The sequence below is a fragment of the Microcebus murinus genome, chromosome 2 (assembly GCF_040939455.1).
Source record: "Microcebus murinus isolate Inina chromosome 2, M.murinus_Inina_mat1.0, whole genome shotgun sequence".
NCBI lineage: Eukaryota > Metazoa > Chordata > Mammalia > Primates > Cheirogaleidae > Microcebus > Microcebus murinus.
Window position 1 is genome coordinate 29,409,589 of NC_134105.1, and position 24,924 is coordinate 29,434,512.

Sequence of the window (24,924 nt, forward strand, 5' to 3'; positions counted from 1 at the left end):
TTTTGCAAATGAGGTTTTACTGGCATACTTTCACACTTATTTATTGTCTATGGTTGCTTTTGTGCTATAGTGGCAAAGGTGAGTACTTATATCAGAGACTGTCTGGCTAGAAAAGCTAGCCAGAAAATATTTTCTGTCTGGCCTTTTACAAAAAATATTTGCCAGGCCAGGCGCGGTGGCTCACGCCTGTAATCCTAGCACTCTGGGAGGCCGAGGGGGGCGGATCACTCAAGGTCAGGAGTTCAAAACCAGCCTGAGCAAGAGCGAGACCCCGTCTCTGCTATAAACAGAAAGAAATTAATTGGCCAACTAAGATATATAGAAAAAATTAGCCGGGCATGGTGGCGCATGGCTGTAGTCCCAGCTACTCGGGAGGCTGAGGTAGCAGGATTGCTTGAGCCCAGGAGTTTGAGGTTGCTGTGAGCGAGGCTGATGCCACGGCACTCACACTAGCCTGGGCACCAAAGTGAGACTCTGTCTCAAAAAAAAAAGAAAAGAAAAGAAAAGAAAGAAATATTTGCCAACATTCTACTCTAGAAGAATCATATTTTTTTCCATCTATTACAACCATTAAGTATCAGGATAATCCTCCATGTTCTACCAGTGATGAAACTGAGGCCAAGATGGTAGTGTTTCGAAGCCCTTCCTGCAGTAAGCTAATTAAAGACTCAAAGCCCAGGCTGGAATGCAGGTCATCTGCCTCCTTGGCCAGTCCTTCCACCTTACAACTCATTTCCATTTGGTAGAGAGTGATGGGCTATGTTCTGATTAGGAAGATCTTGGTATATCATTCCATTTATTCTTATACATGCATATAGATGTGCTTTAAAACATTTTTATCATGATTTGTACTAATTTGTTAAATATACCAATGCGGAAACATTTAGCACACATAAAATAATTTAAAAAAGAAAACTGAGACCATCATAATTAGCTTCTTACCTAGTGAATGTTTTTTTTTCAAATTACAACAAAATTAAAGAGAATCTTTAGTTTGCTTTTAAAAAGTTCTAATGAATCACTAGATATTCATTAATAGGAATTTAAAATTAGCAAGTTTACGAAGGTAACAGTTACCCACACGTTTGCTATCTACTTCAGCTTAGTTCAGGGGAAGAGTTAAATAATAACTTGAGCTGCAGCTGGGAATAAAAAGTAGTTTGTTGGCACCTGTGGGTATCCCAGTAATGGGTGTGTGTAATGGGAAACCTCTGTGGGGAAGATTTAGCCAGACACATATAATTAAGATTAATTGACTGGGTCATCTGAAAGCCAAAATTCAGAAGCCAGTGCATAAAGAGTCCTTTCAGAAAGGACTAGAAGGCAGAAGAGTTCCATGGAATCCTGGAGTTCTAGGTTGTAATACTTGATTTATATAGTTGAATGAGATGGCATTGCTATTAATTTTACATATGAAAGGATTTTAATAGTAGTTACAGACTTGGCAGTGGCCTAGTGTCCCAAGTGGATGTTTCCTTTATTTTTTTATTACTGAAAGGGGAAATCTTTGCAAAGATCAAGTTTTCCACCATTAAACAGAAGGATAATGTTTTAAATGTGAAGTGCTTCTATTTAAAGAGCCAAGAAATCTGTCAGCCAAGTTCTTAGCACAATTAAGGTAGGGGTCCTTTTCATTCTTAATTCCTGAATGAGCTACATCTTCAATATCCAGTGTGGCTCGTAGACACAATAGCAGATGCTTATTTCTTCTCTTGATGGAGAAAGGAAAAGACAAACAGGATCTGATTTACATGCTAGTCTAACACTGTTGGGAATTGACACAGTCACTAGATATAAATGATAAACAGAGAAAATAAATTTAAACAGGACCTAGTGGGAATTCAAATTGGGAGTACAAGAAAAAGTAAACAAGAGCATAGAAATTCCAGGTGTGGCTTAAATGAAGATTAACAATGAATTCTGAACAAGGCTTATAAAGTGTGTGGTTAAATTTAAAAATTGGTGTCTTAATATTTTTACTTTATTTATCCTTATGATCATACAGGGAATAAGATGTACACTCGGAAGATATGCTAATAGTAGAAAGGCTGCATGGAGAAATTGAGGGTTTGCCTCTTTGAATATTTTATCTCTTAAAGCAGTGTTCTTTCAAATATCTTTAAAGAGACATCTTCTCGAAATTTAGTATACATCTGAATCTCATTTCTAGTCTCATTTAATGGGTTATGTGTGGGTGTTTTGGTTGGTGTACGAGTACACCAGAGAGGTCATTATGGACAGTCAGTTAGACATGCCATTTTCAAGAATTCAATAGGACATTTCAGGCTTCACTCAGATATACACAGTAATAAGGTTTAAGTAGAAGCATCAATGACCATTTATTTCTTTAAAAAACAGACACATGTCCACGTGATAGCATAGTGCTGCTCTGTGACATTGCTGCAATTTTAAAGGAGTTTGGTGTTTTTTAAAACTGGCACGTAGCCTTTTTTCCCCAGGTGATGTGTCTATGAACATAACAGATGATTTTCCTAAAGGTAGATCCATGGTTACTTGAAATGAGAGCTTGCTAAATGTAACTCCCTTTCTTCTCAATGATGCAAGTGAGAGGAATATTATTATATGACTAACCTTAAATGTACTTTAATTGCTTTTTGAAAAAAATAAAACATTTACCAACTTCATTTTAAAATCTGTTCTTAGGAACAAGTTATTTGCAATATACCTCAGAACTGATCAGGAAAATAATGCTTTGAAAACCACTATTCTAGAGAAAAGTAAATGATAAAATATTCAATTACTGGCACTGGTCAGAATGCTAATTTACATCGATAAGCTAAGCAGGAAAATAGGAAGACAAATATGCTACCTCTACCTGCCATTCGACTGCCTGTTATACCGTTGGTTTTTAATTGCCTGATTATTTTGAAAGCCTTCTTACTACATCTAATCTTGTCCTTCCAATTTATTTTCTACAGTGGCCAAAGGTGATCCTTTCTCTTTGCTTTTCTAGGTAGAATTAGACATTTTGTTTTAAGATAATTTTAGATTCACATGTAACTGGAAGAAATATTAATAATACAGAAATGCCTTCCAGTTGTTTACTGGAAGACTCTGTTAGGCACTGGGAATACAAAGATGAACAAGACACTAGGGAGAGAAACAGCAGTGTTCACACAGTGTGAGACTTAGGGAAGAGGTTTGAGCTAGAAATTAAAAGTTTTAAGTCATCAGCATTTGAAACCAGAGCATGAATGAGATTAACTTTTTATAACTCTGAACATTAAAGGCTTACAGCAATCTGAGGTTTATTGAAGAAAAACAGAGAAATCTCAGTAAGAACAGTAAGCATTTTAACTTGCCATACTTCCCATCTTTCTCTCCCCAGCTCTACGGTAGCCTTGAAAATGAACAGCCTCATAGCTACAGTAGCTGTGAACACCTCTAGCTTAGCAGCTACCTGAAGAGGCAGAATGGGTTTAGAGTTCTCCAAAAGCCTATTCTCAGAGAATTGTCATTATTTGACCCATGTAGCAGCTTGCTGAAAAGCACCATTCTCTGAACTTATCTTTATTTGACTCAGAGCTCATGTTGTACCAGAAGCCCCGTCCCCAGGGCATTTGTCAAACATAATCATCGAGGGCACTGGTATTTTGAGACAGGAGTCTGCCAACATCCTCATTTGCCAGCAAATTAATAAACTCCTCTTTCCTTCTCCTCAAAATAAAATAATAATAAAAATCAGTGGTAATGTTTAATGTGACAGTCATTTGAGGAGCCACCACCAATTGGGCTAATAAGAAACTAGCCAAAAAAATTAAAAGGAGAAAACTGGGATATGGAATAGACATAGGAAACTTTGAAAGCAAACCTCTGATATATTTTGGGGACTCTAGGAGGTAATATGTATGTACAGAGCTGTGTGCCTGTCGAGCAATGACCCGAGAAAGCCTTAATATCTCACCTCTGGTTTACCTGAGTCTGCGCAAGTAGGAAATAGGGAGAAGGCAGGATTGTGAACTACCTGCTGAAATATTGAAAGCATGCTCCAACCCACACTCACTCACTAAAAGCAGGGAGCCTTGTTTGTTCAAGGCATTTAAGGAAATTTTTGTTGTGTACAGAGCTGACCATTAAACTAACCCAGCAGAGACTACAGTGGCCACACATGAGAAAGAATACAGACTTTACAGAATTATTCTGGAAAAGTCACTAAACAGTAATAATAACAAACCCTAGGGAGGTGGGGGAATCTGATTTCTAGAGTTGCCGCAATATGTAATTAAAAGTATCCAGTTATCATACAAAGAAACATGATAGCTCATACATAGAGAAAAGCAGCCAATAAAAACTGGTTTTTAGGAAGCCCAGACATTATTAGACTTAATAGACAAAGACTTTAAATTAGCTATTACAAATACAGTCCTCATCATTTGTGATAGTTACTTTCTGCAAAGTTACTACAAACACTGAATTAGCGAATATTCAGCTATTGCTCCTAGGGGAAATACAGGGTTAAGTTCCTGTGATCCTCTGGTCACAACATTTTCATCAAGCAATCAATATATAATCATGTTTTATGTGTGTTATTTAATGTATACTATTTTATTAACATTGAACTCACAAGAGCATAGTAACTCATGCTTAAATGAAACTTACTAACTCGGGTATTTTCTACATAAGGCATGTCATAGTCTTCTTGCACTTAGGAGCACTAGACAGCACTTCCCTACTTTTTGGAACCATTTTAAATAGCAAAATCACCAATAAAGAACACAAAAATGAGAAAAAGTGGCACTAAATACAATGCAAAAAGGATACTGTTTGCAGTTTGACAGCTGAAATAAGAAGGTAGAACATTACTTTGTTGACCTCAGCTAGTAAAATGCATGTTGTGTGACTTAGTTTTGTTTTTTTTTTTGACTTAGCGCATGCATGTTCATTAATGACCACTAACATGCTGTGAATATTGGTTTTGGGGTTACAAATAAATTTTTAGCAAGTAGGCTAATTTGTAAATACAAAATCTGCAAATAATGAGAACCAACTATATATTCAAAGAACTAAAAGAAACTTTTCTAAAGAATTACAGGTAAGTATGAGAACAATGTCTTAATAAATATGAATATCAGTAAAGAGACAGAAATTATAAAAACAAACCAAATAGAAATTCTGGAGTGAAAAGTACAATAACTAAAGGTAATTCACTAGAAAGGCTCAACGTCAGATTTGGATTAATAGAAAGAGTCAGCAAACTTGAATGAAATAAATAAATTACAGTTATTCAGTCTGGGAAATAACAGAGACCAAAAATATATGAACTGACAGAATTGAAGGCGCAAGTGGACAATTCAAATATATGGTAGTTGGGCATTTTAATACCCACTCTCAATAATGGTTAGACCAGCTAGGCAACAAAGAAATGGAGATTTGGACAAAATGGTAAATAATGAGCAGACATATAGGGTACCCAATAGAAGCTAAATATACATTCTTCTCAAATATTTATGGGTTATTCTCCAGGATAGACCACATGTTAGTCCATAAAACAAAACTCACTACATTTAAAAGGATTGAAATATATAAGTATGTTCTCTGACTGCAGTGGAATAGAATTAGAAATCAATAACAAAGAAATTTGAGAAATTAAAACAGCTTCCCAAATAAGCAATGAATCAAAAAATACAAGAGAAATTAGAAAAATGTATCACTTTGTGGTAAATAATGTAACAAAATGTATGGAATGCAACTAAGCAGTGCTTAGAGGGAAATTTATAGTTGTAAAATGTCAATCTCAAAACAAGGATCTCAAACTAATAACCATTCACCTTAAGAAACTAGAAATAGAAGAGCAAATTACACTCGAAGCAGAAGGAAGGAAATAACAAAGATTACAGCATAAATAAATGAAATAGAGAATATAGAATCAATAAAGAAAAGTAATTTGGTTCTTTGAAAAGATCAACAAAATTGATATATTTTCAGTTAGACTGAACAAGAACAAAGAGAATACTTGAGTTACTAAAATCAAGAATAAAAGAGGAGACAGTAATAAAAAGGATTATAAGGAATACTATGAATAACTGTTTGCTAGCAAATTAGATTACTAGATGAAATGGACACATTTTTAGAACGATAAAAACCACTGAAACTGACTCACAGAGATATAGAAAATCTATATATACCTGTGACTAGTAAAGAGATTGAATTGGTAATTTTAAAACTTCTCACACCCACAGGGCTTCACTGATGAATTAAGCAATACGTTTACAAAAGAATTAATATTAATACCAATCTTTCACAAAGTCCTCCCAAGAATAAAAGAGGAGGGAACACTTCCCAACTTGTGCTAAGAAGCCGGTGTTACCCTTATACTAAAACCAGACAAAGACATCACAAGAAAGAAAGGTACAGACCAGTATCCCTTATGAATATAGATTCAAAAATCCTCAACAAAAACTAGCAAGCTGAATCCAACAACATATAAAGAACATGCACCTTAACAAAGTGAGATTTGTCACAGAAATGCAAGGTTAGCTTAAATCAACATAATATACCATATTAATAAAATATACAGCAAAACTACATGTTCATTTCTGTAGAAGCAGAAAAGGTATTTTATGAGATCCTATGCCCTTTCATGTTAAAAACACTTAAACTAGAAATAGGGAACTTGGTAAGTGGCATCTGTGAAAAACCCACAGCTAACATCATGGCAATTAATGGTAAAAGATTGTGTGCTTTCTCCCTGTGATCAGGAAGAAGTCAAGAATCCCCACTTTTTTTTGAGACAGAGTCTCACTTTGTTGCCCAGGCTAGAGTGAGTGCCTTGGCATGAGCCTAACTCACAGCAACCTCAATTTCCTGGGCTCAAGCAATCCTGCTGCCTCAGCCTCCCGAGTAGCTGGGACTACAGGCATGCGCCACCATGCCCGGCTAATTTTTTGTATGTATATTTTTAGGTGGTCAGTTAATTTCTATTTTTAGTAGAGATGAGGTCTCGCTCTTGCTCAGGCTGGTTTTGAACTCCTGACCTCGAGCAATCTGCCCGCCTCGGCCTCCCAGAGTGCTAGGGTTACAGGCGTGAGCCACCACCAGAGTCTCACTTTTGTTGCCTGGGCTAGAATGTCATGATATCAACTTAGCTCACAGCAACTCAAACTCCTGGGCTCAAGCGATCCTCCTGCCTCAGCCTGCTGAGTAGCTGGGACTACAGGCATGTACCACCATGCCCAGCTAATTATATATATATACATATATATATATATGTTGGCCAATTAATTTCTATTTATAGTAGAGATGGGGGTCTCACTCTTGCTCAGGCTGGTTTTGAATTCCTGAGCAATCTACCTGCCTTGGCCTCCCAGAGTGTTAGGATTACAGGCATGAGCCACCTCACCTGGCCTATAAATAATCTTAATAAGATTGCTGTACAAAAAAATCATTTCTATACACTTAAAAATGAATAATGCAGAAGTGAAATTAAAACAATTCTAGCCAGGTGTGGTGACTCACGCCTGTAATCCTAACACTTTAGGAAGGCTGAGATGGGAGGATGGCTTGAGGCTAAGAGTTTGAGACCCAGCTTGGGCAACATGATAAGACCTCATCTCTACAAAAGAAATTTTTTTTTTGAGACAGAGTCTCGCTCTGTTGCTCAGGCTAGAGTGCCGTGGTGTCAGCCTAGCTTACAGCAACCTCAAATTCCTAGGCTGAAGTGATCCTCCTGCCTCAGCCTCCCGAGGAGCTGGGACTACAGGCATGCGCCACCATGCCCGGCTAATTTTTTTCTATATGTTTTTAGTTGTCCAGCTAATTTCTTCCTATTTTCACTGGAGATGGGGTCTCACTCTTGCTCAGGCTGGTCTCCAACTCCTGACTTTGAGCAATCCACCCACCTCCACCCGCTTCAGCCTCTCATAGTGCTAGGATTACAGGCGTGAGCCATCACGCCAGGCCTACAAAAGAAATTTTAAAAAGATTAGCCAGGTGTGGTGGTGTTTGCTTATAGTCCTAGCTGCTCAGAATGTTGAGGTGGGATGATTGAGCCCAGGAGTTCAAAGTTGCAGTGAGCTATAATCATGCCAGCTCTCCAGCCCAGGGAGACAGAGTGAAACCCTCTCTCTTAAAAAAGAAAAAAACGATTCCATGTACGATAGTATCAAATACATATATATATAGAGAGAGAGAGAGGGAGGGAGGAATACACACACACACACACACACACACACACACACATACACACATACATTTAGGAATAAGTTTTAATGTGTAAGGCTTATAACACTAAAGACTATAAAATGTTGAAGATCTAAATAAATGGATTGGCTTAGGCAAAGAATTTATGAAGACGACTCCCAAAGCAATCACAGCAACAAAAATAAATAAATGGGACTTGATCTAATTAAAAAGCTTCTGCATGGCCAAGGAAACTATCATTAGAGCAAATAGACAACCTACAGAAAGGGAGAAAATATATGCTTTCTACACATCTAAAAAAGGGCTGAAAACAAGAATCTATATAGAACTTAAGAAAAGCAACAAGAAAAAAATCAAACAACCTCATCAATAAATGGGCAAAGGACATGAACAGAAACTTTTCAAAAGAAGACAGAATATTGGCCAATAAACATATAAAAAAGAGCTCAATGTCGCTAATCATTAGGGAAATGCAAATCAAAACCACAGCGAAATATCACCTAACTCCAGTTAGAATGGCCTTTATTAAAAAGTCCCAGAACAACAAATGCTGATGTGGATGTGGAGAGATTGGAACACTCTTACACTGCTGATGGGACTGCAAATTAGTACAACCCCTGTGGAAAGTAATTTGGGGATACCTTAAAGAGCTAAAAATAGAACTACCATTTGATCCAGCAATTCCCACTATGAGGCATCTACCAAAAGGAAAAAAAGACATTCTGTAATAATGACATCTGCACTCAAATGTTTATGGCAGTACAATTCACAGTTGCAACCCAAGTGCCCATTGGTACATGAGTGGATTAATAAAATGTGGTATATGTATACCATGGAATACTACTCAACTACAAAAACAATGGTGAACTAGCACCTCTTACCCTAGATAGAGCTTGAGCCCATCCTTCGAAGTGAGGTATCACAAGATTCGAAAAACAAGCACTACATGTACTTGCCATCAAATTGGTACTAACTGTTCAACACTAAGGTACTCACATGGTAGTAATATTCATTGGGTGCTGGTCAGGTATTGGGGGGGGGAGGTAAACTCACAACTAATGGAGACAGAGTGCACCTTATGGGGAAAGGGCGTGCTTGTAGGCCTGGTGAGGCAAGGGCATTATGTGTAACCAAAATGTTTGTACTCCCATAATCTGAAATTTTAAAAAGAGAGGAAAATAAATAATAAATAAATAAATAAATAAATGAAATGACATCCTGTTTTCATGGACCTGGAGATTTAATATTAAGATGGCAATATTCCCCAAATTGATTTACAGTGTTTTCTCTATCAAAATTGCACCTTCCTTTTTTGCAGAAATTGACAGGCTGATCCTAAAATTCACATGGCAATGCACGGGATCCAGAATAGCCAAAACAATATTGAAAAAGGACAGAGTTGAAAGACTCGAATTTCTTTATTTCAAAGCTTACTACAGAGTTACAGTAATCAAGGCAGTGTGGTACTGGCATAAGGATAGACATACATACCAGTGGACCAGAATTGAGTGTCCAGAAAGAAGTTACACTTACAGTCAATTGATAATTTACAGGGATGCCAAGACAATTCAGTGAGGGAAAAGAATAATCTTTCCAGAGAATGGTACTTTAACAACTGTTTATCCACTTGGAAAAGAAAGAAGTTAGACCCTTTACCACGTGCAAAAGTAAACTTAAAATGGATCATAGACCTAAATGTAATAGCTAAAACTGTAATAACATCTTAAAAGAAAACAAGAGTAATTTTTTTTTTTTTTTTTTGAGACAGAGTCTCACGGTTGCTTGGAATAGAGTGCCAGGGCGTCAGCCTAGCTCACAGCAACCTCAAACTTCTGGGCTCAAGCGATCCTTCTGCCTCAGCCTCCTGAGTAGCTGGGACTACAGGCACACTCCACCATGCCCAGCTTATTTTTTCTATATATTTTAGTTGGCCAATTAATTTCTTTCTATTTTTCAGTAGAGACAGGGTCTCGCTGTTGCTCAGGATGGTTTCGAACTCCTGCCTTGAGTGATCCACCCACCTCGGCCTCCCAGAGTGCTAGGATTACAGATGTGAGCCACTGCACCTGGCCAGTTACTTTCATTTTAACTGCTTAATCTGAGAAGTGTTTTGTGGCATATATTAGGTTATTAAGTATGAAGTGTTCATTTTCTTTAAGTACTACATTTGACAGTTGATGTCCCTGACATTTCACTTTAGCACTTGTTTTATTTTTATTGCGAAAGTACATCCTCAGTCTTTCAAATGTGTGGTTTTGCTTGTGATTATCTTTCAAATTTTTTTAGAGCAATTTTTGTGAAACCATGGATAAGTCAAAAATTCGTGTTATTTTCGAATATGAGTTCCATTATGGAACCAGTGCTACACAGCTCAAAATATCAACACGGTGTTTGGAAAGTATGTGGTTAGTGAATGCAAGTAAGTCAATGGTTTTAGAAGTTCCACTCTAGTGATTTTAATCTTGAAAATGAGCTACATGGGCAATCTGAAACTGAGGTGGATAATGATGAGCTGAAACCTGTAGTGGAAGTGAATTTATCTCAACCTATGGGCGAATTTGCAAGGTTTTACATCACTATTCCAACAACATTGGACCATTTGAAACAAACGGGCAAGGTCAATAATCAGGATAGATGGGCCCTGTGTGAATTAAACAAGTGTCAGAAGAGAAGTTGTCTCAAAGCTTGCCTGCCTTTGCTGTCATGACACAAAGGTGAACCATTTCTATATCATATTGCTACATGTGAGGGAAAATACATTCTTTTTGACAATCACTAGCATTTGGCGCAATAGTTGGATAAAGGTGAAGTGCCGAAACACAGTCCAAAACCGAATATTCATCCAAAAAAAGGTAGTGGTGTCTTGTGGCCCAGCGCTGATATTATCCACTATAACTTCATGAAACCTGGTCAATCCATGACAGTGGATGTCTACTGCAACCAATTAGAGTAAATGATGAGGATGCTTGCAATAAAGCAGCCAAGATTGGTCAGTATAGACAGTACAACACTGGGCTACATGTTGCACAAACAACACTTCTCAAACTACAGAGGCAGGACTTGGAAACTGTCTGTCATCACCATGTTCACCAGACCTTGCACCAACTGACTACCACTTTCTCCAGGCTTTGGACTGCTTCTTGCAAGAAAAATAATTCAGTTCTCAACAAGCTACCATTAAGATGGCAAAAGTATGTTGATAGGTTAGGCACATACTTTAATTATACTGTTTATTTGAGATATAATAAACTACACTCTGGATTTGAAATCGGACATTTCATATTTAATGATCTGATATTTGATTTTTAGTGTAGTCTTAGCTATTTATTCCAAAAGACTGGGGACAAGTAGTGTAACCATATGGTATTACTAGAAGGTGTTAAAAGTAAGTCAATTTAACTTCATTTTTCTAGTTATTTATTTACATTTATTTGGTTGTCTTACCTCTTTTTAGATTCAAGAAGGAACAGGTATTTGAGGCATAATCTCTTCAACTAAAAATTGTTAGCTGGGTGCTTATTTGTCATGTGAAGATCTTAAAGCAGTCACTAAGGGGAATAAAAGTATAAAATAAGATCTGGCACCTGCTTTCAATTGATTTAGAGTCTACAAGGAGGAGTAGATAACAGACTTTAAAGAACTCTAGCTTCAGTTTCCTTGTGTAAAAACTATCAGATATTTTATTATTTAATTAAATAAAAGTACAAAATAAGTGTGGAGTGGGATGTTCCTATGATACTAGCTCAGATAGGAGTGTACAAGGCAAATAAGTTCTTGAATTGGAAGGTTTTACAAAAACCCTACCACAAACTAGTCCTGCTTTCTCAGTAGAAACTTCGATGGAAGGAAAACAATTCATAGGTAATAAAATTGTGTGTAAGATACCATTCTTAGGTGTTATGGACCTCTTAGAAACTTCATTATTGGGCATACAGGTATGTTTTGAAGTGATAAGTAACCAGTGATATTAAGTACTAACTCAAAGAATGAGAGGGCGGGGTGTGGTGGTTCACACCTGTAATCCCAGCACTTTGGGAGGCTGAGGGAGGAAGATTGCTTGAACTCAGGAGTATGAGACCAGCCTGGGCAACATATCAAGACCTGTCACTCTTTTAAAAAAAAAAAAAAGGAATTTCAGGCTGGGTGCAGTGGCTCACGCCTATCATCCTAGGACTCTGGGAGGCCAAGGCAGAAAGATTGCTTGAGCTCAGGTGTTAGAGACAGGCTGAATAAAAGTGAGACCCTGTCTCTACTAAAAATAGAAAAAAATTAGTCAGGCATCGTGGCATACACCTATAGTCCCAACTACTAGGGAGGTTGAGGCAGAAAGATTGCTTCAGCCCAGGAGGTTGAGGTTGCTGTGAGCTAGGCTGACACCAGGGCACTCTAGCCTGGCCAGGAGAGTGAGACTCTGTCTCAAAAAAAAAAAAAAAAGAAGGAATTTCGGGTTTGCTGGAAAGTGTATGAGTTGAGTTTAAGTTTAATTTGAGAAGGTAATATAGAAATGTAACCTTTGCTTGATTAAGTCAGTGTAGGAGCATTGATGCCAACAATCCCTGTGGTAGACTCAGAAAGCACTTAGATACTGGAAAAACAAAAGGGCTTCTACTCCTAGCAACCCCTAGATTTGGTGCTGCAGCATTACTACTGGGTTACCCTTAGCTATACTAAAATACTGTAATACGGTATTTCTATTCCTCTAATACCATGCTCACTCTTACTCTAAGCCTTTGTATGTTTATTTCTCACTGTCGGGAGCATTTTTCTCATTTCACTCTCTTGTTTCTCATGACTTATTTCTGTTCATTCTTTAATTCTCATCTCAGATGCCACTTCATCCTGAAAGTCTTTTTTGATCCCCCAAATTTGGATTAGCTTCTTATCAAAGGTATTTTTAAAATACTCCATACTCTCCCAATGTAGCTTTTTTTTTTTTTTTTATTTTCTTTCTGTCTAAAGGGAGTTGATACAGTTGTGCCAATGTAGCTTTTAACATACTTTGTAATTCTTAGTAACTGCTTCCTTATTTATTATCCCTGATTAGGCTGTGATATCCATGAGGGCAAAAATCAGATTAGCTTGTATCCCCAAGTACTTAGCACAGTGCAGGTATTTAGTAAATAGCCCTGCTTTGCCAGGCATGTATACATTTTCACATAGCTGTTTTCCTTCTTACAGGATTTTGTGCACAGAGAATTTTGGATATTTATAGGGCTATGTTCTTGTCCTCAGGGAGTTTATAGTCTAGTTGGAGAGCCAAGTAAAAGCACATAGAAAATTAAAATAATAAAAGGTAAAGGACAGTATGAGTCAGTAGGTTAAACATTGGCCCAAGGCAGAATAAATAACAGCCCAATTTATAATGTTGAAAAGATACTGTGAATTCAGAACAGGGCAGAGAACACTGAGTACTAGAGTAAGTAGTCTATAAAGGAAGACTTCTTCCTTCATAGTTCTTGGTAAGTATATTTAGTTTTTATGTATTTTATATGTTAGTACATAGTATAGCATTTAGGGTTTATGTTAAACATTTTGTTTCAAATATAAAATCTAAGCAAATTAAGTGATGACTTATGAATAAAATCTTGCTTCCAAGCAAAATCATTTAATTAAAAATGTCATTGGGTTAATTTAGTCAAGAAAAGGTAAAAAAACTTCATAAGTAAAAAGAGTTTTCAGTTGAACTTTGAAGGGTGGGAAGAATTGAATTGGTTAGGCAGGCAAGAGGAAGAAGGACCCTTTTAGGCCTGTTATACAGTAATTTGGGTTTGGGTTTTTTTCTAGCTCATTCATCCCTGATAATTTTTAGTTTTCACCTGAAGAGTATTTATAATAAATTGAAAGAGTAAAACTGTATGTCTTTTAAAATACTAGTCTAGTTTTTTAATACCATTTTCTCTTCCCCTGCCATTTTAGGTTAATGAATTTTTACTTGGAATGTATGTTTCTAAATTATTTCACTTTTATCTATCTCTTTTTTTTAAACCACTTTGTTTCCAAAAGATGAAAGTCTATGTATCTCTGAAATGTACTCTTAAAATGTAAGGGTTCCCTGTAGGAATGAAATAATGTGAGATTAGTTGTTAATTTTGTTTACTGTTATTTGTGATTGTTTGCCACAGTTCACTTGTAACAAGAAGCAGTCTCTTTTTGGGGTCATTTTTGATTTGTGAAGTAGAAATAATATTGCCTGCCTTGCCAGTCTTATAGATTTGTCATGTTGAAATATGATTAAAACTGTGATAATATAATAAAACCTATTTGAAAGGATAAAAAATGTTCTAGAAATGATAAGTGCTACAAAGGAGTAATTTGGGAATGTTTGGTAGAGATACGTTTAATAACATAGTCTTAGAAGTTAGGGAAAGATTCTATGAAAAAATAGCATCTGAGCTGAGATTTAAAAGAAGCCTTTTGGCCGGGCATGGTGGCAATGCTAGCACTCTGGGAGGCCAAGGCAGGAGGATAGTTCCAGGTCAGGATTTTGAGACCAGCTTGAGCAAGAGCAAGACCCACCCCCATCTCTACTGAAAGTAGAAAGAAATTAATTGGCCAGCTAAAAATATATAGAAAAAATTAGCCGGGCATGGTGGCACATGCCTATAGTCCCAGCTACTCGGGAGGCTGAGGCAGTAGGATTGCCTGAGCCCAGGAGTTTGAGGTTGCTGTGAGCTAGGCTGACGCCACGGCACTCACTCCAGCCCAGGCAACACAGCGAGACTCTGTCTCAAAAATATAAATAAATAAACGAATGAATGAATGAAGCCTTTCTCTGCCTATCTGAAGATATTAAAATTAGAGACTTAAACCACCCCCTTGTAACTGCATAACACTCTGAGGGAGTTGAGTGTTTACTTCAGTTGATCTCAGACAGACATCCCTCATTTGTCTTGAGATTATCACTCTTTTGTATATTTGATACCCAATATAACTGATATTTATAATACTGGCAGAGTTATTAAGTAGATTGTGTGTTCTTCATATTCTGTTTACCAAGATAGGGAAGTGATGGAGAATGAGAAAGGGTCTTTAAAGGTCTAATTTTCCTATTTTATATTCTTTTTCAGGATAGAAAAAAAGCCCCAGAAAATTTGACTGATTTTCCCAGTTTTTTTTCTTTAAATAATTTATATTAATAAATGAAAAAGATGTGTGTCTAAAAAGGCATTTGATTATTTGAAAAATTTATTTATACAAAAGATTTTTCCTTAATTCTATGAAAAAATGTTGTTAATGCAGCATTAGTATTTGAAACAGTTTCTGAACTGGCCTCCTTTCACCCTGATTGGCAATAAGGATATGACGTGTATTTTATTATAATGACCCAGCTAGGTCACTTTTAGTTAGAGATAGTAAAATGAGCAAAAATATAAAAAAGGAAAAGAAAGAAAAAAAATGATGATGGTAGGTACTTCAGGTGGAAATAACCTGAGGTTATTATGTATAATTTCACTCATCTATATAGCAGCAATGTTGATAAGTAATTTTTTTTAAAAAACTGTACAAAATGTTTTTATCTATATTGAAACTGTAGTGGAACTTCCTCATAGCGTCTATTCCCTTCTCTGTTCAATATTTTCTTATGAAATGTTCATGCCAGAAGACTCAGCATTAATAGAAGAAAATTATGTCTCTCAATGCCTCATCAATTATCAAATATAGAAATTGTTATAAAGAAGTTTCACTTTATATAACAAAGTTTACAGGAGAGTCACCAATTTTTTTTGACTTAGTCATCTCATTTTTGATAGATTGCAAAGGTCGACTGCAAGGAAGTAGTAGACATCATATGTAATCTGGAATCTGAGGGTCAGGATAACACAGCATTTGTTCTTTGTACGACTTACCTTACCCAGCAGCTCCAAACTGCAAGTGTATATTGTTCTTGGTAAGTATATTTAGTTTTTATGTATTTTATTTGTTAGTACATAGTATAGCATTTAGGGTTTATGTTAAACATTTTGTTTCAAATATAAAATCTAAGCAAATTAAGTGATGACCTATGAATAAAATCTTGCTTCCAAGCAAAATCATTTAATTAAAAATGTCATTGGGTTAATTTAGTCAAGAAAAGGTAAATCTTTCTCTTGATCATTCCATAGAGGGTTATCTGTTATCTTTAATATGTCTCCTACCTTGAAGTTAAAATTATCAATATGGAACAAATTGGTCTTAGATTGTTTTCCTTTACATTTGTTAGTATCTTCTGATAGTCCCCCTTCTTATTTGGAAACCCACTAATAAAAAGGATCAAATTATCTGGGTTTCTAGGTCAGACTAGCACTAGAAAAGGAAATCTATTTGAGTAGCAATCTCTTTTGCAACTTTGGTACTGTTTAGCTGAATTGCATTATTTTAGTTTTAATTCAATTTACCTCATTTGCCTACCAGAGTACTTAGTTGCTAAAAAGGAAATAGTAAGTGTACCCATGGTTCTTTCATCCTACCTGTATTGACTCTATTTAGGCCAAAGGGACAAACCTGATACATAAGAAACTTCTAAAATGTAAGACTCTCGGTCAGTAAGTATCAGATTAGTGGTATGGATGATGCTATAGGAGATTAGAGAAAGGTGCTCAGTGTATACCAGAGTATTTAAGAAATGTGTCAGGGAGGAAGTAATATTTGAACTTTAATTCTAAGAATGGGTTGGATATACATAATCTTAGAGAAGCTATGAGTATTTCAGAACCTAATGATAGCTTAAAGTTGGAAACAAGCATTTTGTTTATAGAAAAACCAGATAAAGTCTTTTGCTCTCCCTCTGGATCATCTGTGTGTATTTATATAGTTTTACTGTTATTACGATTTTGTATATTACTGTAGTTCTTTTTGTTTACTGTTTGATATAGAATATTATTTTATATACTGTAAATTATCTCACCCAATCCTCATAATGATTATTGTACAGATGAGGCAGTGGAGGATCATAGGAACTAGAAAAATCTTGTGATTACCAAAGTCTCTAGAATATCTAGATCTGAGATTCAAGCGTAGAGTTTTGGACTCCTGATCCAGTGCTTTGTTTTATAGTTCTCTACCACAAAGTCCACTATGCTAGAGTTAACATCTCTTATAAGAAAGGAGTTGATGGGATAGGGACTTAAATATATTTTGCAATAATCATTGTGGGGGCCGGGTGCGGTGGCTCACGCCTGTAATCCTGTCACTCTGGGAGGCCAAGGTGGAAGGATTGCTTGAGCTCAGGAGTTCGAGACCAGCCTGAGCAAGAGTGAGACCCCCATCTCTACTATAAGTAGAAAGAAATTAGCCAAACAACTAAAAATAGAAAAAAAATTAGCTGGGCATGGTGACACGTGCCTGTAGTTCCAGCTACTCGGGAGGCTGAGGCAGGAGGATTACTTGAGCCCAGAAGTTTGAGGTTGCTGTGAGCCAGGCTGATGCCACAGCACTCTAGCCAGGGCAACACAGTGAGACTCTGTCTCAAAAAAAATAAAATTAAAAAAATAGTAATAATCATTGTGGGGATTTTGTTAGGAAACCAAAAAAGAGGTGATATTAATAAAAAGAATTGTTAAGTAGCAGTAAGATTTTTGATCACTCAATCAAGTAGAAGAGTTTTTTTCATGAACTAGCGATCTAGATATATCTAGTTACAGAACTAAATATATCAGTTAAACATATATTTACTTCAAGATCAAACCCCTATTTTTCTTGCTGTAGTTCAATTAATTTGTCTATAATGAAAAAATATCTGCTAATTATAGCTGGGTTTTCAATGAAAAGAATAAATAAAACCATATAGAATGTGTTATAGATTATAAATGTTTTTAAAAATATATTCACACAGTTCTATTAGTATTCCTGATACAGCTTTCTTTTTACAGTGACCCATAAAATGTTTTTCCTCTTCTTTACTTAGCCTCCATTTGTTCTCGCAAAGATGTTAGTGGCTCTAGGATTAATGCTGTTCCTCTACATCAGGAAGGGATTAATAGGGATTTCCCTTTGTGGCCTCCTGAGGAGCTATAATGAGCAAAGGAAAGAAAATCTTAGTCTCTTCATGCTTTATTAAAAGTAAGCTCTTTCCAAGCAATTCAAAGAGAAATAGTATCTAACTTTTTTTTAACCCTTACATTGTTTTCAAAGGCTTTTTTCTTTTTTGGTAGTGGGATATTGGAATTAGAATAGCCATAATATAAAACAATGAATTTACTAGGAAAAATTAACCACAAGAATTCTGTTCAAATAACATAGATTCTTTTGTTATGCTTGGGGTAAGGAGTATTTTTTTTTAGAAAAAATAATCTTTTTTTTTTAATTGAGCAGTAATTTTGATAAAGGATTTTTTTTAATGTGATAATGAAGTTGAAATGCAGTAATAAAAGCAGTCAAACTTATTTTTAAACACATATGCTAGAATTTATTCCTTGGAAGCATCATTCTTGAGTGTGACTTAGTGTGACATGTTACCTCGACTTCATGTGTCTCTGCTATACAGAAACACAGAGTAGCTTAAAATTCTTCTTCTTCTTCTTCTTCTTCTTCTTCTTTTTTTTTTTTTTTTGAGACAGAGTCTCACTCTGTTGCCTGGGCTAGGGTGCCATGGCGTCAGCCTAGCTCACAGCAACCTCAAATTCCTGGGCTCAAGTGATCCTTCTACCTCAGCCTCCCAAGTAGCTGGGACTACAGGCATGTGCCACCATGCCCAGCTAATTTTTTTTCTATATATTTTTAGCTGTCCAAGTAATTTCTTTCTATTTTTAGTAGAGACGAGGTCTTGCTCTTGCTCAGGCTGCTCTCAAATCCTGAGCTCAAATGATCCACCCGACTCAGCCTCCCAGAGTGCTAGGATTACAGGCGTGAGCCACCATGCCTGGCCTAAAGTTCCTGATTGGTAGTTAGATCCCTGCCAAAATGTGTTTCCTACTATTAATAGAAATAAATTTCCTTTCCAATTTTTATAAATTTGTGTATTTTTGTTGATAAGAGCTAGGCAATAAGCTAATTAAAGGGTACAGTAGGCCAGGCGCCGTGGCTCACGTCTGTAATCCTAGCACTCTGGGAGGCCAAGGCGGGCAGATTGCTCGAGGTCAGGAGTTCGAAACCAGCCTGAGCAAGAGTGAGACCCCATGTCTACTATAAATAGAAAGAAATTAATTGGCCAACTAATGTATATAGAAAAAATTAGCCGGGCAGGGTGGCACATGCCTGTGGTCCCAGCTACTCGGGAGGCTGAGGCAGCAGGATCGCTTGAGCCCAGGAGTTTGAGGTTGCTGTGATCTAGGCTGACGCCACGGCACTCACTCCAGCCTGGACAACAAAGTGAGACTCTGTCTAAAAAAAAAAAAAAAAAAAAAAAGGTATAGTAGAAATATAAACATTGGAAGCATACATACAATGGAATGATTTTCAATATGTTCTTTAATGGTTGTTTTTAAAAATCACATCATCGAAGTAACTGAAGAAGGATTTGTACCGATGTATGTATGATGTAGTAGGCTGTAAGGTGCTCTTAGTTAATGGTTTCAGTGTTCCAGCGTACAGATTTCAGTGGATGATTGAAGTGACATCCTTGCCACCCTTACAAGTAACATACTGGTTGTTATAGTTTCAGGCATGTTTATGTTTGGGTGGTATTATTGATTTCTAATTATGTAACTATTTTTACAAATGCAAAGTGCATGATAAAAATGCCCTTTTTTAAATCATGCTTATTTGGAGGTGAGATACCTGGAGCCTGAAATACTTAATTTGGAATAAATCAAGGCCTAGTAGATATTCTGATTTACTGTTTTAATGATTATTTAAGAACCTTAATTCTCAACCTACTTTTACCACTGCAGATTTGCCTCGCTTTAAACTTCTGGCAAGTTACCGAATTTTAGATAATTGACATCATTTGACCTTTTATCTTCATAATCAGGATTTACTGGCTTTGATAATTTTGTTCTGTTCAAATAGGATAGATTTCACATACATGTATTTTGACAGATACTGCTCTTTTTTTTGGAGACAGAGTCTCACTTTGTTGTCCAGGCTAGAGTGAGTGCCGTGGTATCAGCCTAGCTCACAGCAACCTCAAACTCCTGGGCTCAAGCAATCCTACTGCCTCACCCTCTGGAGTAGCTGGGACTACAGGCATGCGCCACCATGCCCGGCTAATGTTTCCTGTGTATATTAGTTGGCCAATTAATTTCTTTCCATTTTTATAGTAGAATCGGGGGTCTCACTCTTGCTCAGGCTGGTTTCGAACTCCTGACCTTGAGCAATCTGCCCGCCTCGGCCTCCCAAAGTGCTAGGATTACAGGCATGAGCCACTGCGCCCCACTGATATTGCTGTTTATCTCTGAGCATATATACTTTGTTTCCTTTATTTTTTAGAATTTTGTACTATTCTCAAAAGTGTTTATTAAGGTGCTTAAATTTGAATAAAGCAATCGTGACTTTAAAATGAACAATCATCTCAACTTGCTTGTCTGGTATCTCTTTTCACAGTTGGCCTATCTCCATTTGTACTTCTGGTTAGGAAAGTAGCACTAGTCAAATAAATACAAATAAAACAAATATTTAAAGGCATTTTAAATTAATTACATTTGTTATAGTTTAAATATGCCATCATTAAATATTATAAGTTTTAATCATATATCTTTTAAGACACCGTATATTTATTTCCATCTTGGAAGCAAGTCTTATGATTACTTAAGAATTTCACCTTATGAGAGCCCCAGTTACCCCTTTAGAAATATAAGAAAATAAATTCTGTTAAATATGTTTACTTTTAATCTGTTATAAAAATAGGTGTTTTTCATTTTTTAAGTTTCGAATTTGTATCCGGCTTCCTAGAATGGTCTATATTATTAACAATAACAATATAGAATATCAGTATTTTAAACTGGGTTATGAAAATAATACAGGTTTATTAATGAAAATCATTTAACAGATATTACAGTATCCATTGACATTGTATTTAAGAGCCACATTTTTTTTTTAATGATAGCATTCTCTTCAGTTTTGCTATTAAGCTTTCCTTGCATTCACTTTTTACATTCTCCTGAGGATTTCTATCCTTGGCATTTTTGAGTTTCTGGTGCTTTTGCTTGAGCAAAACTTTTCTTTTATCCATTAAATGTTTCTGTTTATTTTTTGTTTGTTTCCATAATGAGTATTTGTGGGATTCTTGTATTTGAGCCATTTCAAAGAGTGCCTTTTTACTTATTTTATTGATAATATTTAAGCATTCCAAAATACAGGCCTTAAGTAGTATCATGACATTTTAGAGCTGAAATGTGCCCTTAAGATCAGAGTATAGAAGTGTACGTTTAGAATCTATTAGTCATAGGCCAGGCATGGTGGCTCACGCCTACAATCCTAGCAATTTGGGAGGCCGAGGTGGGAGGATTGCTTGAGGCTAGGAGTTCAAGACCAGCCTGGGCAACATATCAGACTCATCTCTACAAAAAATAGAAAAATTACCTGGATATGGCCGCCCGCCTATAGTCCCAGCTACTCAAAACTCAGGAGGCCGAAGCAGGAAGATCTCTTGAGCCCAGGAGTTTGAGATTACAGTGAGCTATGATGACGCCACTGCACTCTAGCCCAGGCAAAAGAGTGAAACCCTGTCTCCAAAAAAGAAAAAAAAAAGTACCTATTAGTTACATAGATTTTGTGGATAATATAGTGCTGTCTGATGATTTCTACTCAGTAGGATAAGGTTTAATTCAGTCAATAAAATTAATTACCATTGTAAAGGATAAAACCTTTTAGAACAAGATGGGATCTAAATATGTTTTTTTAAATGTCATCTAAAAGGAAGTAGTCTTTTGTTTTTATTTTTCCCCAGACACAAGAAAGAAGTTAGAGAATTTTCAGGGAGAATTCTTAACAATTTTATCAGTTTGGGAGGAAGTAATGGTGAATATAACAGTTTCCATCTAGTTTTTGTTTTCTATACTGTCAGCTTAATTTCACAAATCAAAAAATGGGGTTGCTTGGGGCAGGGCAGCAAATACCAGTTACTTTAAATGTTTTATCGTAATCTCTTTTATTTATTTATTTTATAGGGAACTGACTCTATTTTGGAGTAAACTGCAAAGAAGAATCGACCCTTCATTAGATACTTTTTTGGAGCGCTGTCGTCAGTTTGGTGTCATAGCTAAAACACAGCAGCATTTATTTTGCCTCATTAGAGTAATACAAACTGAAGTGAGTAATTTATGCTTTCTATGCTGATTGTGTCTAGAGGGAAGAAATGAGTGGAGAGATAACTTCTCAGGCAATTCATTTTACTAAGGGAAGATAAGAAATAATGAGGTTTAATAAGATTTTGGAATTGGCCACATCTGTCAGTTTCTGCAGGTTTACTTCCTAGGAATTCACAGTCTTTCTTAATGGGAAGTAGTGATTTGAAGTGATAGACTGTCTCGTAGAGCAAAGGAAGATTATTTCTTGGCTGGCACTTTAACTGCCCTGTATCTACTTTTACTAGAATCGTGTTCTATAATTTATATAGGCATGTTACTTGCTGATTAGCATAATAATTATAACTGAAAATATTATTGTATTTTTAGCTCCTTGGGGGTAGAGTGGTACCTTTTCTAGGTTTTGGAATAATAGAACAATTCCCGAATCAACTGTACACAAGTTATAAACCTCTGTATAAACAAATAGGAAACAGGTTAGGTATTTTCCTAAAATTAAATGAATTGTCATATATAAAACCTGTTCCTTGAGTTCAGCCTTCTAGGGGTCTGGGATGAGTCTTATGCTGTGCTCTGTTTTTGTTTTGTCTTGTTTTTAGCATATACTCATGACTGAGCTTTCCATATACCTGTATCTATAATGGCTCATGGTTATGTTTTATGGGTTACTTTGACAATATCCAAGGATTGTTTATACAAGTCAAGGCACGGGTGTATCTTTGTTACTCCACTCTATCCTCCCTTATGTAATTGTCTATATCTTATACTTTATTTGAATAATGTTGATGTAGTCTTTTCCAGTGAAGACAGAAAAAGATAAACCAATTTTCAGAAACAAATTGGGTGCAATCATAGCTCACTGCAACCTTGAACTCCTAGGCTCAAGCGATCCCCTTACCTCACCTCCCAAGTATCTGAGACTACAGGCCCGTGCCACCATACCCAGCTATTTTGTAAAAATTTTTTGTAGTGACAGGGTCTTGTTATGTTGCTTAGGTCTCAAACTCCTGAGGTCAAGCAATTCTCCTGCCTCAGCCTCCCAAAGTGCTGGGATTATAGGCATGAACCACTGCATGCAGCCTTGTTCTTTTTAAACAAAGGTTTTAATTTTCTGCTGCTGTATAACACATTACCACAAACTTAGCACTTAAAACAATGCCTATTTTTCTTAGCTCATAGTTTCATAGGTCAGAATCCAGCAAAATATGGTTGGGTTCTCTTCCCAGATTATCACAAGGCTAACATCAAGGTATTGGCCAGGCTAAGTTTTTATCAGAGGCTCTGTAGAAAATCCACTTCCTAGTTCATTCTTACTGTTGACAGAATTCAGTTCCATGCAGTTATAGGACTATGGTCCCTATTTTCGTGCTGGCAATCAGCTTCTAGAAGTTACGTTTTCATTCCTTGCCTCCATTTTCAAACAGCAAAGTGCAACAAATCCTTCTTGTGCTTTACATCTGACATCCTCACTCTGACTTCTAGACATAGATTTAAAGGGCTGAGTTGATTAGCTCAAACCTACCTGGATAATTGGCATATCTTAAGGTCAACCAATTTGAGACTTTAATTATATCTGCAAAATCCCTTTTGCCATAACATAATCACAGGAATATTATCATATTTACAGATTCAACCCATACTCAAAGGGAAGAGATTATACAAAGGTGAAGGGTCACTGGAGGTCATGTTAGAATTCTTCTTACCACAGGGAACCACAGAAAATGGAAAAGCTGCTAGAGGGTTAGGGAAAGTGGATTTCTAAAATAGACCAAGGAATTTGTCCATCTGTAGAACCAAAACAACTTATCTTAAATCCAATTCTAGGGTACTTTCTTCTGTAATCTTTACTCATGATATTTGGCCTGAAGGGTAGAAGAGATGTGGCCTGGAAGGTAGAAGCAGAGTGAGTGTAGCATTCCTTTCAAAACAAGTGTCCTGCTTTTTTTTTTTTTTTTTTTTTTTTTTTGAGACAGAGTCTCACTCTGTTGCCTGGGATAGAGTGCCGTGGCGTCAGCCTAGCTCACAGCAACCTCAAACTCCTGGGCTTAAGTGATCCTCCTGCCTCAGCCTCCCAAGTAGTTGGGACTACAGGCATGTACCACCATGCCCAGCTAATATTTTTTATATAATTTTAGTTGGCCAATTAATTTATTTCCATTTTCAGTAGAGATGAGGTCTTGCTCTTGCTCAGGCTGGTTTCGAACTCCTGACCTTGAGCGATCCACCTGGCTTGGCCTCCCAGAATGCTAGGATTACAGGTGTGAGCCACGGGCTCCCAGCCTGAGTCCAGCTTTTTTAAACAGAGAAATGGTCTAGCCTATATGAGTTAGAAACTGGTTCTGTTATGAATGGCAGACATCCCACAATAGTAATGGCCTAAAGAAGATAGAAGTTTCTCCTTTTCTCATACAGGAATATAGTTCAGGTGGCCAGGCCAGGTTGCTTTATTGGCTGCATATATTAGAAACCCAGGTTCCTTTTCTCTGCCATCAACACATAGTAGCTTCCATCTTATATTCCAATCCCAGCTATAATGTGAGAGTAAACCACACTATGAGACATCTCTCCCCATTCCCCTCATAACACACATGCACATATGTAT

At 36.6% G+C, this 24,924-nt stretch overlaps 1 protein-coding gene across 1 annotated transcript in view; it reads left to right on the top strand.

Annotated features, from left to right (window-relative positions):
- The window catches only part of RLF (RLF zinc finger), an 83,515-nt gene that overhangs the window by 49,653 nt on the left and 8,938 nt on the right, over positions 1 to 24,924 (top strand). The window contains exons 6-7 of the mRNA XM_012735762.2: positions 15,912 to 16,048; positions 22,185 to 22,326. Coding sequence (XP_012591216.2) covers positions 15,912 to 16,048; positions 22,185 to 22,326 — 279 coding nt within the window. The remainder of the gene's footprint in view (positions 1 to 15,911; positions 16,049 to 22,184; positions 22,327 to 24,924) is intronic.